Below are 18292 nucleotides of genomic sequence, written 5' to 3' on the forward strand. Positions count from 1 at the left end.
TCATCACATTTAAAATAACATAGTAGTGTTATTTTTAAGTTGTATTGTGTACATGCCCTTATCGGATGTATGTTATTTGTTATGAAACGAGTTTATATTGTCTACTATAAAACTACAATGCCTGGGTTTTATTAGATAGACATTATCTTTAATTCAGAAAATTAATTCATTGCTTCAGAAGGGAATATATACAAGTCATGGCTTCCACAAAATAATATTGTTGACCAAGCAAATAAGTTTATTGTAATCTAAGTTTCCAGCATATTAGAATATATATTGGACTTTGAGAAAGGATTGGCTCAGGTATTTTGCTATTCACCAGAAAAAGCCTAAATCCAGGTCCATAAGCTGAGCAATAAACGTTACAGTTACATATCTCATAAAATGGCAATAGTTACCACAAATGCTAAAATTGTTTAAACAACCGTCACTTAGTAAAATGTAACTATAATAACGTCTGTACACATTTGAACACAAAATACAACAAATATTGTGAGTATAATTAGACATCACAGTAAGTTTAAAAAATAACCAACATTAATCTGATATAAGATAAAAGCTATTGAACATGAAATGACCATTTTATTATTTCAATTTGAAAAATATTGAATATGCAACAAAACACGTCACCTTTGCAATCGTCTGTATTAATAAAGCTAAACTGAGAAAGGGATGTGTAATTTATTGGTTAAGTGGCGACATGATAGCAGAATGATGATCAATTTTATTTTGAGGTTTTCCAACTACACGTGTTTGTAGTGGGTCTCTTCCATCATCCATAATATTTTTAACATGATCAACATCATCATTTACTAAAACCTTATGCTTTCCTTGTCCCTTCCTTCGCCTTGGACCTGTTCCATATAATACATGATTAATTACTGACCATAATTAACGCTTGTTCTAATTTATTCAAAGACAAAGAAATCCTACCATCCTGATAACTAACACTTCATAGTGTTTTGTAGGCGATATAATATGATAAAACGTAACTTAGATTTATTTACTAATTACTAAGCTTACCAATGTAACTAAGTAGCACCGGAAGAAATACAAGTCCGTGTCCCGCACCGAGCACTACCACGCATAAGTACATGCGGAAGTAAAATACTTTGAATATTTGTGATTTACTGAAAGCAAGAATCACGATGCCAACAAACTTTGTTAAAGTTATTCCACTCAGTACCTGATAACAGAAATAAAGGATTAATTATCAACAATAAAACACTTCACTTGTTTTCTACAACAGCCCTGCTTGCATTTATTTTTGCACTGACAATTTAACCATCTATACAGATCTTTATCAGAGTAAAAGACACTCAACCGCGCAAAATCTAAACCTCAAACATATGTTTGTTGAATTGAATATTCTGCAATTTCTACCAAATTTTCATGGCCTCTTACCAACTATGGTTGGGTGGGCCTTATACTAATTTAGATTTAGTAAACTGAGTTTGAGAGCAAGTGATATAGACAGTAAACACCTTGATGTTAAGATTATCAGATGTGGGTGAGGTTCCTAGCATGGTCAGCCATAAAACTCATTTTTTCCGCCAGAGTTGGCTTATTATTCCGACACCCAGGGCGTGGGTTGGGAGCAATGCTTGTTTAGTATCTTGCTCAAGGAAACGTACCCCTATCGGTTCCAAACCACATAACCACAGCAACCAACATTAACAAGTGTTTGAAACACTCACCGAACTTCCAATCTCAGCCAATGCTTCTTCTGCACGTGCAACTCTTGTTATTCGCTGACTCAGCGCAAATGCTCGAGTGATGTGAGCACAAAATTCAACAGAAATACCGACCGCCTGCATTAAGTTCATCTTGTATTAATATTATAACAAAGATATAAACCATTATTATTAATTAATTTCAATTTTCAGTATGAAAATGTTAAATCTATTTAATATGAATAAATAAATGTAACTTGCTGGATCTGTGTGTGACCATAAAACAATAGCTGTTATAACACTGATGTTCCGTTTTATTTTACCCTTCCAGTTTACGAGTTACCACAAATGTAACTTTGTGTGTGATTGCTTTTCTGTATGAGTGATAATTAAGAAAACTTAATAATGACCAAGGAAACATACACCGTCAATGGTGGCAGGGTCGAGCCTTGAACCAATTACCTCTGGTTTCCAGGCAGATGCGCTAACCACCACGTCAGGGTGCTGGACAAAAAAGTCTAAATATTAACACTTCCAGCACATACTATTATTTAACAATCTCTTCTAAACTTTAAACAATAATTTGACTTACCATGACCAAGTTGACCAGGGACACAGCGTTTAATGGGATATTCCACAAATACATTGCCCCGAACATATCAAGTAATATTAACAATATTGTCACAACTACAATAACAGCAGAGAGCAAGTCAAATCCAAGAAGGAAAAACACAACAACAAAAATTGCAGCTAATGAAACACCTGTAAATTATGCAGCAAGTAAGTAACTGTAATAATAAAGAAGGAGGTTGCAACAATATGTATGAAACTATTCAAACATGTTTTGTGTCAAGTTTGGTTAAAGTTTACTGTCTACAAAAAAAACAAAACAATTATGCATAAAAACATAATAGCATGGCTGTGTGTTAAATAATAACTAATAATGCAACTGCATACAGGATAACGGACTTACCCAAGTTAAATATTGTGTCGTGCACAATTGTCAGATATTGTTCATAGAAAACATAGAACACAGAGTAAGGAAACACTTCGGCAGTTGTATTTTGACTGATCTGCTCAGCAATTTCATTTGCACTTCGTAAACAACCGATAAAGTCTTTTGATGTTTTTGTAAGAGTGTGATAAGCCATGAAACTTGTAGCTGTGATTTTTAAATTAAATAAATCTTCAATTGCTATTTTTTAACAATACAAATTATATGTTAGACACAAGCAACCAAAACACACAACAATTAGCAGCCGGTTTAAAAGCACAACTTTTAAACTTCAATTTCAGGTTAAACTCTAATAATTGCAAGACATGTATTTCAGAAGGTAGCCTTTAGAATAGTAAGCAGAAACAGAAAACTTAAAAATAGTTTGATTATTTTTTAACTGACATTTTAGAACAAAACACTTTAATTAGATTTAATTACAAACAGCATTTTATCCGATATGCAGGTGACTTCAAGGCTATTAACATAAAAACTATTTCCCTCAAAATATAACATGTCTGGTAGTTTAAGCAACAAAGTATTTAAATAGTATGTTTGAACTATTTAGTATATACAATAGCACTGGTTGGCAATTATTACTCACCTCCTACTCGTGATTTTTTCCCTTCATCAATAACTTTAACTGAAGTTCCATAAGCGGCGTGTCCTCTGTTGAAATAGGTAAAAAAAGATAAAAAGTAGGAACTTTTGCAAAAAACTAATGGCTCGGGTACAATAAAAAGATACCTTCTAAATATAACAAAAAAAACACTTTCAATATGTTACTGTAATACAGTGGTTCCCAAAGTTTTTTTAGTGCGACCCAAATCAGAGTTTTATGAACATCTACGATTTCGTGCCTCTTTAACATTCAAGCCTGTTTTAAACCTCCTACATGCCTAATGATCACGTGTCAATCCCTATTATGACGCAAATAATTGACGTGTAAATTGCTTTTATGTCGTAATTAATTGCCAGGTTAAACAATCGCTTTTATGATGCAATGAATCCACGTGTGAATGCCTACTATTTCGTAACAATAAGTCCATCTGGCTAAGAAAAACATGGTAAATATAAGGCTGAACTACAACGCAAATCTAGCCTGAATGCTTGAAAAGAAAAAAAATGAGTTTTAATAAATTTGAGTCACCCTGGCGCGACCCATTTTTAAACCCTGTGCGACCCATGTTTGGGTCGCGACCCATACTTTGGGAACCACTGCTGTAATAAATCCCATGAATCTAATCTACTGTTCATGAATTTAGACGATTCTTATAACAAAATAAGGAACCAGTGGTATGAAATATACAACGACAAAAATTAATGTACTGGAGGAGAAATGTGTTTCAGCAGAAATAGCACAATCAGTCTTTTATATAAATCAAATTCAATAGTTAGACAGTTTGTACCACCTAATCCAGTCATTATGTGGATTATATTAAAATTGCTTATATGTTTATAAGGTTTGGACTACTTTATTCATCTTACCCCTTTGCGCATTTTGTCTCCGGGTTATCATTAAGAAACCACGGGAGGAATTTCATAAATTCATCCGGTGTTGGTCGACTTTGGTTTGCCGACTCCTGTGCAGATCGACACGCGATACAAGATGTTGAGACAACCTAAAAATACAGAACACATCAACTTACAATATTCAACCTACTTACCTCGGTCAACCCAACATATATTACAATCTAGCTTTGTAATAAATCACACACAGAACCATTTTATCACAACGGGAATTATCCAACTTATAGATCAGGACATCATAGTTAATACTGAAAATATATTGTATTCTTACCGTTGCATTACAGAAGACATCTTCTTCGCCGGTGTTGTCATGCCTACAGCATGAGGATTGTGGTTTCAACCAATCAAAATAATCATCCAACCATGAAGATGCAGGGTAAGCAATGTGGGAACTAAATTTACAGAAATTTTATTTATCTCTTTGCATACAGTGGCAATGACCAAATTAATCAAAACGTTAAAGTAAAGGCAATTCGCAGTAAAATAACAGTCCTTAAAAACACAGTGGGGTAAAGAACACTTAAGTAAAAAAACTTAAACCCATAAATGTTAAGTTTACTTTATTTTAAAACTAATCAAGAATTTAAAAGATTTTCGGTTTGCCTTAAAGTAAAAACGAATAAAAATGCTTTAAAATAAAAATGTAATCAACTTTCCACTCACTAGTTAGGCATCTTTGACATTCTTGCAATTTGTTCAATAAGTGAATTATTATTACAACCCATGCCACCACATATCTGGTTTGCACCAGCAGCATCTGTGTAGTTCTGCCCGTCCTTTACTACAAAGTAAACTGGTGCTCCAACTGACAAGTAACTGAAAATAAATAGAACAATTAGGTCGCAACAATTGATAAAATATTCCTAATTCCTAAAATTAAACACTTTTTGCTTCATATACAGAAACACCTTATGCTCCGGTAAAAGTATAGTTATAACTCATATATAGTACTGTGGTATGTGAGGAAGAATACCATTAGCACATATTATTTCCTAATTAAGTTTTTACAAGTAATAAGTTTTTAAAAAGCAGGGACCCCAAAGCAGTATAAGACAAATTTGGTTCCCTTGTTTATTTTTTATTGCAGTGCATACAGTTCTACGGGTGCCTGCCTATCCTGCCACCCCAGACTTGACCTATGAGTAATTAAATGTATTACTTGTTCATTCCATCAAAATAATCAAGCACATATGAATCTTCAGGCATGGATAATGATTGATCAAGTCCAATATCAACCTTATGCAACACAGCCCCACTGAAACACGCAAACCCTGCAAATTAATAATATCATTGTTTCATTTTAACTGATTCAAACGAGCATCACATTTTACTCTAGGTTATTTTAAATAATATAGACATTTAAACGTAGCCAAGACCTTCTGGTCAATTTACTTTTTTTGGAGGTTTCCTAAATAGTACATTGAAACATAAGCATGCAAACATAAATGCTAAAACAGTTGTACAATGTACTAGATTTAAATATTCTCTTGTACTTTGTAATTGTACCTTACAAACAAAATAATAAATAGTTACCAGCGAAGATGCAAATTACTATTGGTCTAACACAGGATGATAAAACAGCAGGAGAAAAATAATTTTTCACAATTAAATAAAGAATTCCATCATTTTCACTTTCTTCATTCTCCTTGTCTTTGATACAACACAAACAATCGAATCGATTTGAATTCTAAATAAACAATAAGCTTCAAATACTTATCTGCAAAATACTTTTAATTGTCAAGCATTTTTGAGACAAAACCTCAAAATTAAACGATGAAAGCTCTGGCTTTTTTATTTTCTAATCTGTAAGTTTTTGTAATCATGAAAACAATTTTACATTTAAGTAACAGCGCAAATTTTGTGTACTTTGCGACCACAATGCATGAAATGGTCACTATGGTTGAAAACCAGTAATCAAGAATAGGATTTAAATTAAAAATAAAAATGCTAGCTGGAAACTTTACCTGTCGTTTGTTATCAAGGGCAAGTATGGCAACAAAACAAGATATTTGTAACAAGAAATCACAGAATATTGCAAGACCAGCCATCATGGAGAATGTACGCACAGCAGGCATTGTTGATAAACCTCCTGAAATTGTTATTAACATTATATGTCAACTAATCCTGGTTTTACATATGACTAATTATTAAAGAATTATTTTTTAAATATTAAAAAAATGTATTCAATGCTATTTTAAATCTCATTAATTAATTGACAAAGACAAGAATCAATTGAAAAAATCTTGGATAACTTTAAGAGGTTTCACCTAAGAAGAAAGCAACCGTCTCTGATATTGAAGACATGAACATACTTGGAGCGACTTCACCAAGAACTCGTCCCAATCTTTCTTCAGGAGTTTCACGAGGTTGCCAGTTATCCCTGTGAGATAATGTTAATTAAATGCATATGTATTACATTTGTAAATTGTTTGCAAAATCGTACATTTGTTAATTGTTAGCAGAATATTGGTAAAAGGCAGTTACACCTATAGTTGTCATTTTGACAAATATTGGAAACTTAAATAATAAAGTTAATAAAAAAAAATTAAAAATCCACTTTAACCACAGCAGTGTTTTTATAAACTTTGAACCAAATTTCCATAACGCGACTCAGTCTTTAAATAAAGGGAACTTTATGGATTAATGCAAGTATGCAAGTTAATATGGTGAATGAAATATACCATAACTGTTCAACCAACAAAACCAATAGGACTGCAAACATGTGGTGAGAAAGATTGCTTTTCTCAAGGTCAATTTACAGTATTGAAATTTAAATAAAGTTAAAATAATAATTTACCGCTGATAATGTTGCACCAGTATAAATATATTATCCACACCAACAGCTAATGCAAGGAATGGAATCACTTCAACAATGATAAGAGTGAGTGGCACGTTAGCATAACTGAATATACCAAGTGCCATGACAACTGAACACAACACAATCATCACACCAGATAAACCAACAGTTAACTGACAATCAACCTGAATGAACGAAATCATCATCAGAATTTATAAATCAATTTTCTTGTTCAAAAACATTTTTAGTAAAAAAACCTTGTGGTTTATAATATTAAACATAAGTAAAACCATGTCATAACATTTGTGAACTAAAACGATCAACAAAATTTCTTTTTTGCAACTGTTTTTCTGTTTTCAGTTTAAATACAAACATCCCAATGTGTGTTTAAGGTTTACTTTCAACATCACTGATGATAGGTTTAGTTTTTTAAACTAAAACATGTGAAAATGACATAATTTCATTAAATAAAAGAAAGTTTTTTTGACTGTTCACACAAACCCAAATATTTAAATAAACATAAAGTCACACAAAGAAGAAACTAACCATTGTTCTTCCAAGCCTACAACTTCCAAATCTTCCGAGTGCAATTGCAACGTAAGCAAACATAATGAGATACGAAGCTATAATGGTCATCACATCTGCTCCAGATTCTCGATTAATTTCATCTTCAATGGACCGTTCCGATGTAAATGCAACGTTAAGTTTGCTACCATTCCTCTTCACATATTCCTTCATGAACTCAATGTACCTGAGATCATAGGCATTACATTTCATAAAGTTTTAGTAAAATCATGGTCGACAATGTTTTTTAAATGCAGTTCAAGCCATAGAGGTGAAACATAGAAAACCTCATTGTCATCAATTAATGTGGCAACATTACTTATCCAACTTACCTTTTCTCCCATGCCATTGCCTTGGCTAATTTTTTAGAGTTGTTATAATAATTCACAACAGGAAATGTTACAACTGCTGCAGTTGCTTCTAAGTAATTAGTTCCATTAAATCCACCCAAAGCAACCCATGGGAACACAGGCCCACCAAATGTTCCCAAACAAGACAGATGTAGTTTTGTTGCATCATCTATTGAAGCTGCTCCACTGCAAACATAAAACTTTTATTTAAATACACCTTAATACCACGTTGTTCATAGTGTTTTGTTGGTTTAACAGCCATGCTAATTTTTAATAAGTTTACTCAAGTAGTTTTAACTCCTAGCATAATTTAAATGACAGTAGTTTTAGGGTAGGTGCTTAATTATCTGTTCACTGCATTTTACGTTTGGCGCAAATATTTGGGGTGTTATTTGATTGACCCACCTCAGGCATGCCATCAAGTGGTCATGATAATCGGCTTCAAAGAAAAATCCTCCCTCGGAATAAGCTTCCTTATCAAGGGTGGCGTGATCATTTTGAAAGTAGTTAACCACTGACATAATGGTGCAGTTATTATTATAAGGTGCGAGTGGTTTAAGGCAAATATCTTTCAAAGTGACCGTCTCATCATCAAGCTTTGCTGTCAACCTTTCAACTTCAAGCTGTAAATCTAAAATCTGAAACAAAAAAACATTATTTCGCTGCACGTCTGCCTCCAACCCAGGGGTTACCAGTTCAAGGCTTGGACCATTATAAGCACAAATAGAACTTTTATTAACGTCGAACACTAAGTATAACATCATTACCTCATGCAAGACATCTTTTCTTAGAATGGAACCAAATGTAACATTGACTTGTTCTCCCGTACTACTTGAAGAGTATGGTTGATAATAAGTGGTTGAACTATTCTTTGCAGTGATTATCATTTGTTCAGTTCTGTTAAACAAATGTCATAGGGAGTTTTTAATGAATTGAACAAGGATTTATTTTACCCAAAAAGTATATGGGGATGGAGGTTATTTATTTAGGTTTATTAATTGTTAAGGATTGTGTTGAAAAAGCTCGGCTCGAGAAAAAAAATTATTCCAAAATTATTTATTTTTATTGACGCAGTTTTTATTATTTTATTACAAAAAAGTTTTAGAATTTTTTACTTCTTATAAAAAATCAGCTATGGTAACAGATGAGATGAAAACTTAATACCACATAATAATGGATACTGGATAATTTAATATTTACTAGGAACTTATGTTGATATATTTTGCACAGAATAATAATATCACTATGGAAAGTTAGTTGAACAATGAACATGCAGGTAAAAGTTGTAACATATTTATAACTCAGTAACAAACCTGTAGAAAGGACCAAAGTGTTGATCGAAATAATCTTTTCTTAATCGAGCTTCGCTTGATGGCGCTGACCATAATTCAACTGGATCGGTCGTTATTGTCATGAATTTTAAACCAAACGCAGACACACCAACCAATATAAACCCTGCATGTCACAATTGTGTTTCAAAAGTATCCAATACACAAATACAATATGCATACATTATTAGGTATCCGGATTTAAAAAGGAAATACCTATATGGCTATATAATTTGCTTATTATGTTTCTTCCTGCATTAAGTACAATATGCATGGTAACGGATCATTAGTGTAGTTGCATGAACATACATACCAGCAAGCAAGATAATAAATGGATGTCTTGCACAAATTATTCCCCATTTTCGGAAAGCGGATCTGAGTCCATTTTCAAGATACAACCCCCACCTTTCCACAACTCCTAATTCATCTTCACAATCCAATGGTTTGTCAAGACTGTAAGAAAAGGAAACTTCCAATATACCCAAGTAAAATTAAAGCATGATTTTTTACTTTCTCATCATAAAGAAACATGATGACTATCTGCTGCAAACTAATATTTAACCAAAGTTACCTGTTGGTTGTCCTGACCCCAAGGTCGTCATCACGGGCACTCACAGTGCTATCATCAACCACAGTACAACACGATTCATCAAAGGTTGAATATTTATTTCCACTCTTACAGCACAGATGCATTATAAACACCATGAATACTGTCAAATGATTGATACTTTTAAAATATGATTGTAGTTGAGTGTTTATCAATAAAATAAGCATTGATTCACATAAAAAGCGCCTGACTGTAAACATTTGTCCTAACCACCAACTTACCACAAAACCATTGCTAAACATAATGGTATTTTAAAAGTCTAAAATACTCTAAAAGCTTTAGGAAAGGCAGCTGAAAAGCTGGTGTCTTTTACATAAGCAAAGTTTCGCAGCAGTTACATTCTAAGCTAGTTTTATCAAAATCCGTAAGTTAAAATTTGTGACAAATACCTTGTTTAATAATTACTTACAGAAAACAACGCAAAATCCTCCATAAACAAATGTCATTGTAATATAATATCCGTCAATGCCAAATATTGTCCATGGTGGAGATGGTTTGGGGGGTTGTGGGGGGGGTCCTGCACATGCTGTTGGGCAATCATTGCAACTGCATGCACCTGTGGTTTACATTGATTAAGTTTCCCACGAACTGCGTATGTAATAAACATGTGTGCTGTGTGCAAGACTGGTAAATACTAATATCCAAATATTTAACAAGTTACTGAAAGTCATTGTACAAAATTAACCTGTTTATGGAACAATGTAACTTTAGTGATCAAGCTTATGTGTATGTAAACTCAACGTAACAGGAGGTTTGCCCAAGTTATATAATTAACCAACCGTCTCCATTTCTTTGTGTCTCGTTGCATTTGCCAGTTTGGTAATTCATTCCAACACTTGTGTCGTTTGAAAATGTGACGTCAATTTGAAATGGAGCGAGGCCATTACTGATACTGTTCATGTAGGTGATCCAGTTCTACAGAAAAATAATTTTATAATACCAACCGCCTGTGGTTTTTAAAACTGTGTTTGCTGTAAAACTTCAACAAATTAGGAATAGTTTTTATACAATGTGTGTGAAATTGTAAATTATGTAAGATTGGTTTGTAACAAACTGGTTTATAACCTTAACACAGGTGCACAGTCATAAAAACAAACTTCTTAGGTATTATTTTCGTTTTTTTTTGTGGTAAGGCAAAAATAGCTTATATTTACTTTATCAAAAATTCTTTGCCAAAATTACATATAAAGAAAAAAGTGAAAGGGTGTAAGAAAACAGTTTAATGAATATCATTCCACTAACCTGTGCATTACATTTGTCAGCATAAGGCCCGCACAAAAGATTTAACGCTGGTGTGTTCGTGGATGGACTGCTCACATGGCTACATGAATTAAACATGGATTCTGCATATTGGTTGGTCATGGTGTAGGACAACGTAGAAACATAAGTTTGGTTTTTTATCATGTGGATTGTGTCAGTTGATGTATCTGGGAAAAATATAAAGTGCTTAGCTGGAAGATTAATATAAATGCAACCCATGAATACTCTACAAAACAAAGTATGCATTATTGTACTTCTCATAGCCTACAAAGCCTTTAATACAACACCAAATATTCAATTTAATTTGATGTATGATATTTACATTTTAAAATGTCTTATGTATATAAACGTTAAACTTATTTATACCTGATTGCTTAAAAATTAACCTCTTACTTTTTAAAGTTTCTGGAGTGGTGAAGGTACTTTGATCTGTGCTGCAAGTCATTTCACAAAACATGGCCACGAAGTTGCTGAAACAAGCAGGACATCTTGAGAGGTATTGGTAAGGTAGTTGTAAGTTACTCTGAAGTGTCTGGAGTTGTTTGGTGCTGCAGCATGTGTAAGTCAAGTTGGGGCCTACAGATTACAGAATAATAAATACATGAAATTAAGAAATCAAATCAAATATTACTAGATCACCTTTATACATGTAAGGACATAACTGTAACAAGATATCCAAGCCAGTTTGTTCTTCTAATTTTTTTGCTTTTCCGTTGTAAAAACAGTTTAAATTTTTCTTGTTAAGAACATTAGTGGCACATTCATCATACATTATGCAATATCCATCTCTGTGAATGAAGTTGTCTTTACCCGTGGATGAAAACTGAGCGTAACACTGAAATCATAGAATATAAATGTTAATTATAATCTCGAACACAAGATGTTAATTAATAACTATATTTATACTTGTCGTAATAACGTAATAATGTTAGGTTCGCAAAATCATAGGATTTCTAGTTTCACTCCTAATATTTTAAAACTAGATACAATTACAAAGTGTCTATAGTTTTATACTATTGTAATATTCAACACCTTATAAAGCTATGTTACACTCTATTATAGCAGTTACAGATGGAAAATCTGCAATATGTTCATACAATGTAGAATAGAAAAAATATAGTAAACAGAATAGTTTAGATTATGGAATATATATATACAATGGAGAGTCATAAAGACTCATTTAAGAAAATTGAAAATAGACAAATAAAAACAAAAAGTAGGAATATGTTACGTTATATCACAAAGTCATGTGAGAAAATACAAAATGAGCTGAGCCATCAGAAACTGCCCCAAATGTCAGGAAATAATTAAAACGGATCACTGCCTGTGGCTATCAATGAAAACAGCAATCAGCAGTTTTTTGGATCAGGAACAGAGTACAAAGTTCATTAAACACCAGACCAGAGTTTGCAAACAAAGAAAACAGTTGTAAACTAGGTGAAGTGAGTCTTTTAACACTGTTTTTAGATTAATCCAAATTAAACAATTTATTATCATTTTAAATACAAAATAATATTCCTAATCGTATTTTATTTTTTTATTAAAGTTAATTTAACATAGTAAACGCACAGAAATAAAATATTAAACCAAAGCAAAATCAAAGTTTACCAACCTGTATTATAAGAACAAACAAAAATACGATAAAACAGAACGTCCTCTTCATTGCAAGAAATAATTCCTAGCTACTTTATTACAAGTTCTATTTGAAATCGTGCTATCTCTGAAACACCTTTAAAAATTGACAAATTGTGATAAGGTGGGGTAAGATGGGACATGTTTATTCATTTTTTGCCCTTTTCTGTAGTCAACAAAACATATTCTCTAATCATACAACTAACCAAAGGCCAGCAAATCTATTAAAGCAAAGTTAATTGTTGAAAAAACTAATAAAAAATGTAGGAAACAGAAAAAATGTAGGAAACAGATCAAATCCTCTTATTTGGTAGGCTTACTAGGCTAATGTCAGAATTTTTCCCATAGCAACACAGAGGATTAGTTGCTGGTACCAAGCAACTGACTAAGGGATAAATGCGCATGAATAAAAATAATATGACCTAAGGAAAATTGAATGTTAAAACCAGAACCATAACAAAAATAATAAAACTTTAAAAATATTACATTACCAGTACACAACATACAGATGTAAAGGCACACATAAATATATATAATAAATGTCCCACCATTATAAAATTAGGCACTTGTCAAAAATGCCTAAGACTAACTTCTAAGTAAAAAACAAACAAATAAATTAAGAAACATAAGTCAAACTGTCTTAATGTTCACCGTATAAAAGCAAATAAAAGTTAAACATAGAAAATATAACCTGGAGTACTCAGTTCCTTAAACGTACCAACCCAACCAACGCACCCAATCATATTAAACCCCACGCACATCCTACACGCACATTCATAGCAACCAAATCCTTTGAATGACACGCCCATGACGTCATGTCACACTGATCAGACGATCACGCCACTATTTACTCATGCGTGTCAAACAAATCTCTAGCACCATCTAGCTGTATTAAAAGTAATGTAAACATTTGACAATTTCGTAGAAATATTTTGTAATTTGATATTTATGAAATTTTGTTATAATTACTTAATGTATCAAAAGTGCAGTACATAATATAAAATTAAATGTTTGTATTAAAAGTTTTCACCGCAAACAAATGAAATGGAAGTTAAAAAGACATAATGGATAAAATATGTAAGGCTGAGTCTGTATATAAATATGTTGTAACAACACCGATAAAACAAAGACATTGGCCGTAGAACAGTATTGGCCTTTTGAAACGTCCCAGTATAAATGTTACATGAACAGTGGTAAGTATATACAGCCACAAGCTATACTAGTATTCACATATATATGTAGAGTAGGAAAATGGGACATGGGGTAAATTGGGAAACTTGTTTTATTTGTTTTTTAGAATCCCATATGGTCATAAATTAAAATTATGTTTCCGAGTCATGCAGGAGTAGGCTATTCCCCAGACTATATAATGCACGCCATAGTCCACTACCGTTTTTAACTGTATTAATCGTTAAATAGAAATAGTGGAATAAAAATTAAAATAAGGCTAATTTTTTTAATGCTCGGTAAATTACACTGGCCAAATTTATTAGTTAAATTTGTATATATAAAGTTTATTTGGTAAATAAGCTATAGTAAAGCCAGGTAAATTTGTTGGATTACACTCGAATGTGGAATAGTCTTATTATGAAAACAACTTTTTAATTTAGTCTCCAAATGGGTTGTCTAAAATCTATCAGTCACACAGAAAAAAAAACCTACAAGTTTTTTCGTTGCCCTGCCGAGCAACGATAAATCAAGTTAGACTTAGTTCATTCATATTACCAAAAAATATACGAAACGAAATTGTTTCATATATACTTTACTTTTACTGCAATGAATGGCAAACCAAATGACAGTTTGTCTCGTAGCAGAGATAGAGGTTGTCTTAGGTTTGCCGCTCTTACCTTGAACAATATGTGAATATTTTTTAATCAAATGTGCATATAACAGTTTACACAACCCATTTATGACTTCGGGTTGAGCACTAATCGTTACGTTTGTTTTGCACAAGGACACGCACCGTAATATCGGTAGCAACACTGATCCTAAAATCCGGTATTCCAAGGTGAAGAGACAATATACACCATTTATTTACAACTGTCACAAATGTACACTCATACATATAGCTGCTGGTACTGTGTGATAAGATGGGATACCGTTAGCAACCCAAATCGCATATTTTTAAATGGGTAACAACGCTCTTTCAAGTCGCGGGGCTACGGTTGTTCGAGTCGCGAAGCTACCGTAAATTTGTAAATAGTCTTTGTTTACTACCAAATGGAACGAAAAAAAAGCATAAAAACAAGTCCCATATTACCCCACCTTTGTACTTATACTTTATCTATCAAACACTCCATTATTTTCTTCTGCATACATGTGTTTATTGTTTAAACAACACGGCTAATAGGTTATATAACGGTTGATTTGTTTAGATTTCTCCATCAATCGGCTCTTCTTCCTCATCATGATGTTGAATGAGTTCTTGATCAGGATTCAACGTTTCTGTTTAAACATTTACACTTATTTGTCTTATAAAGAGACAAAAATGGCGCAACTATGCTGTTTTATGGACAATATAGTCTCACTCGAACACAAACATGCTATTGTTTTAATTGCCAAGGTACCTAGTTACACATTTCATTTGAAGAGGCCGATATTATTTTTTAACAATTATTTCACAAAAACCCCCTAGCCGTCTGTATTCACGACTTATTCGATCATAACAGAACATGAGGCCCATTAACACTGTCTTACTTTCCGATATAAGCTCATCCATTTCATCAAGCATCTTTTGAGCATTGTCTTCTCCGTATTCTTCCTTTAGATCCGATTCTATCTTCAACATCTCACGATTGTATGCACCCTGGTCCTGGGGGAAGCAAATTTTATATTTTTGTTTAAACCACAAAATGCAGCACACGATAAATAGGAGTCAAGATTGAATATATAGTGTAACATAAACATTCACCAGGTTATTATAAAACCAAATTTACATAAACATCAAATTCATGATGGTTGTGGTACAGTTGTTAGCTCGACTGCTTCTATAGTAATGAGGTTACGCTTATTAGGCTCTCGCTGCTGCGATTCATAGTGTATGTGTTCTTGTGCAAGCCACTTAACAACAATTGCTTTAACTCAGTGGTCACTTCACTATAACGTGGGTAATTTGTAAACGGACAGGAGGTATATGAAACGGAACATTCGTGTTACAAGTACATTCATTACCCAGCTATTACTGTTAGAATCTAAATAAGTTAAATTTATTCGTCTTACCTTATCTTTTAATTCACACAACTTTTTAAGACGTGAGTCTCCAAAATACTTCGCAATGCGAACCACGTGACCCGCCACCTTTCCTACTTTCCTGTGCATGGAAGTAGTTGAAGTTTAAAAGTGAATATATAGTTGATGTTAACATATAAAGACTAATATAACTTCCGCAACTATACAACGTATATACTAACTTCCACACGCGACGACGACGAGAAGACCTTCGGCGCTTCCAGGCATTAGAGTTGATAACCAAAATGCAACACACAACCAACAGCAGTTTCCAATTCATCTAAACAAAAAGCGCTATAACACACCATGTGACCGCAAGACAAGAATCTTAACTTACCTTTGCTTAAAAAGTAATTCTCGCAAAAGATCGAATTTATATTGCTCATATCAGAGATTGTTCTTCATCCAATGCTTGCATGTAAGTAACGATTCGTGCATTATTTATACTTGTAGCCGACATGTAGGATGATGGTGGCTTCTAAAAAAGATTGATCGGTTATGTTTATTATTTCAAACTGTTGCATATAATCTTTGCGGATGCCTGACATGCATACGAGTTCCGTTGCTTATTATGTTAATCTCAACCAATCGGATGTTGTGATATCCTTATACAAAAGTTTATGACCTTACATAATATATGTGTCAGATTCAATGTTTACCCTTGTTATTACCTGGGTAAAATACATTATAATTAACAAAAGTTTTGAACTAACGATAGTTCAGCAAGTCGAAACTGCAGTAAACCAACGACCCAATAATAAAAAATCGTTGAAAACTTCATACTGCAACCATTGACAAATTTAACTATAAAGGGTGGAAAACTACATGTAGCCGTTAGGTTGTTTTACTTACCGTCAAGTTCAATAGTTCAAGCGGGTAGCGGATCTGAATGAATGAATGAATGAATGTAACTTACTTTACCCTCGCGTGGCCGGAAAACGACAGTCGTTATAACACGGTTGTTCATACACCTCGTGCCAGCTTACGAGTTACTAAGTATGTTCCTTAGTGGGTGATTATTGTTTTGAATTTTTACCTTTTTTAATATATGGCTAATAATTTGGACAACCCATTAGTGTCCACTGGGTTGGAGTAATTGCCGTTAAGTGTCTTGCCCAAGGATACATACACCCACAATGGTAGCATCGACGAGCCTTGAGGCAATATAACCTCTGGGTTACAGTTATAGGCGCGCTATAACCACTTTGCCACGGCGAAAGACTGTTATTAACATACTATCGCTTTGTTGGGGATTAAATAAAAATATATACAGGAATGAACTATATTTTGGCTATAGGTAACAACAAGAACAAACGTTCAATCTGTAACATATGTATAAGGTTCTAAACTTTTATATAAGGATGTCACAACATCCGATTGATTGAGATTAACATAATAAGCAACGGAAACCACACATGACAGGCATCTTCTTAACCCTTGTTATAAAGAGTTTATGAAAAAATTAATGTAACTTCATCCTCACACACGGTTGTTCTATTTCATACACCTCGTGCCCGTTTCCGAGTTACCACATATGTGAATTTATGGAAGATTTATTTTCTATATGGCTTATAGGACAATACAAGACCACTGGGTTGCAGAAAGCGGCGTTAACTGTATCCCTCAAATCCGACCAGCATTTTAGCAGCGACGAGACTTGATCCCATCACCTCTGGGTTAGAGGAAGGATTGTTTATTACTGAGCCACGGCGCCGGTCACCTATAGTAGTTGAAACTAGATAGCCTTTCGTCATAAAAAAAACGACAAGTCAAGATTAAAAAAAATGTACAAATATGTATTTTACAAACCTGGAAGGGCTTTATGTTGAATTTTAAACTTACATTATATACTGTTAACCTTGTTAATTGTCTTGAAAATCGTTGATAATTGCCAAAAACACAATCAGAATATTTGGATATCAAATGCTAAAGCTGTCCCATCTAACTCTTCAGTACAATAATAACGAAAACTAAAAATTTGTATAGTAGGGTGGGGGAGATGGGACAGCTTATTTTTGTTGTTGTTTATATCTCAAATTAAAGTCATATTGACCCCTATTTTCTTTATGCTTATATCTCAGTGTTTTTTTACAAAACTAAAACTAGTTTTATGAGACAAAATCAAACTGTACGAAATATTCAAGGTTGTTTTATGAAGCTATGAAACTAGTTTAATCGTTCGCACACGCAAACTGAAAAAATCATTGCCTTTACTATGATTTAGCGAGCATTAAAAAATGGCACTTTACTATTTCGCATTTTTTTTACCTGTTCAAAGCATACTGTTTCTATTTTAGATATTTTTTAATATTTAAAAACAGTAATCAGC

General features: G+C 33.2%; 2 protein-coding genes across 3 annotated transcripts; both read right to left on the reverse strand.

The window, feature by feature from the left end:
* Positions 1-215: 215 nt before the first annotated feature.
* Positions 216-12880, reverse strand: LOC149739460 (NPC intracellular cholesterol transporter 1-like). Its single transcript, XM_089873156.1, has 27 exons — positions 12716-12880; positions 11743-11938; positions 11497-11679; positions 11086-11270; positions 10623-10758; positions 10253-10399; positions 9808-9946; positions 9550-9689; positions 9222-9363; positions 8676-8805; positions 8314-8546; positions 7891-8094; positions 7541-7745; positions 6995-7179; positions 6465-6577; positions 6162-6286; positions 5731-5884; positions 5357-5468; positions 4861-5013; positions 4469-4589; positions 4156-4289; positions 3272-3336; positions 2647-2835; positions 2266-2435; positions 1698-1811; positions 1024-1186; positions 216-854 (listed from the first exon to the last, which is right to left on the reverse strand). Exons 1-27 carry the CDS (start codon positions 12764-12766, stop codon positions 682-684), a joined length of 4062 nt encoding a protein of 1353 aa, XP_089729282.1. The 5' UTR covers positions 12767-12880; the 3' UTR covers positions 216-681.
* A 2154-nt stretch (positions 12881-15034) lies between these two features.
* Positions 15035-16434, reverse strand: LOC149739461 (uncharacterized). Of its 2 annotated transcripts, none has more exons than XM_089873285.1 (5): positions 16301-16434; positions 16146-16243; positions 15955-16045; positions 15433-15547; positions 15035-15180 (listed from the first exon to the last, which is right to left on the reverse strand). In XM_089873285.1, the coding sequence occupies exons 2-5, from the start codon at positions 16241-16243 to the stop codon at positions 15107-15109; spliced, it is 378 nt and encodes a 125-aa protein (XP_089729411.1). In that variant the 5' UTR covers positions 16301-16434; the 3' UTR covers positions 15035-15106. The 2 variants fall into 2 exon arrangements, with proteins under 2 accessions (XP_089729411.1, XP_089729412.1); XM_089873286.1 differs by having other exon boundaries at positions 16146-16257; positions 16301-16419.
* Between the last annotated feature and the right edge of the window lie 1858 nt (positions 16435-18292).

Source organism: Ciona robusta, chromosome 2 (assembly GCF_009617815.1).
Source record: "Ciona robusta chromosome 2, ASM961781v2".
NCBI classification, from domain to species: Eukaryota; Metazoa; Chordata; class Ascidiacea; order Phlebobranchia; family Cionidae; genus Ciona; species Ciona robusta.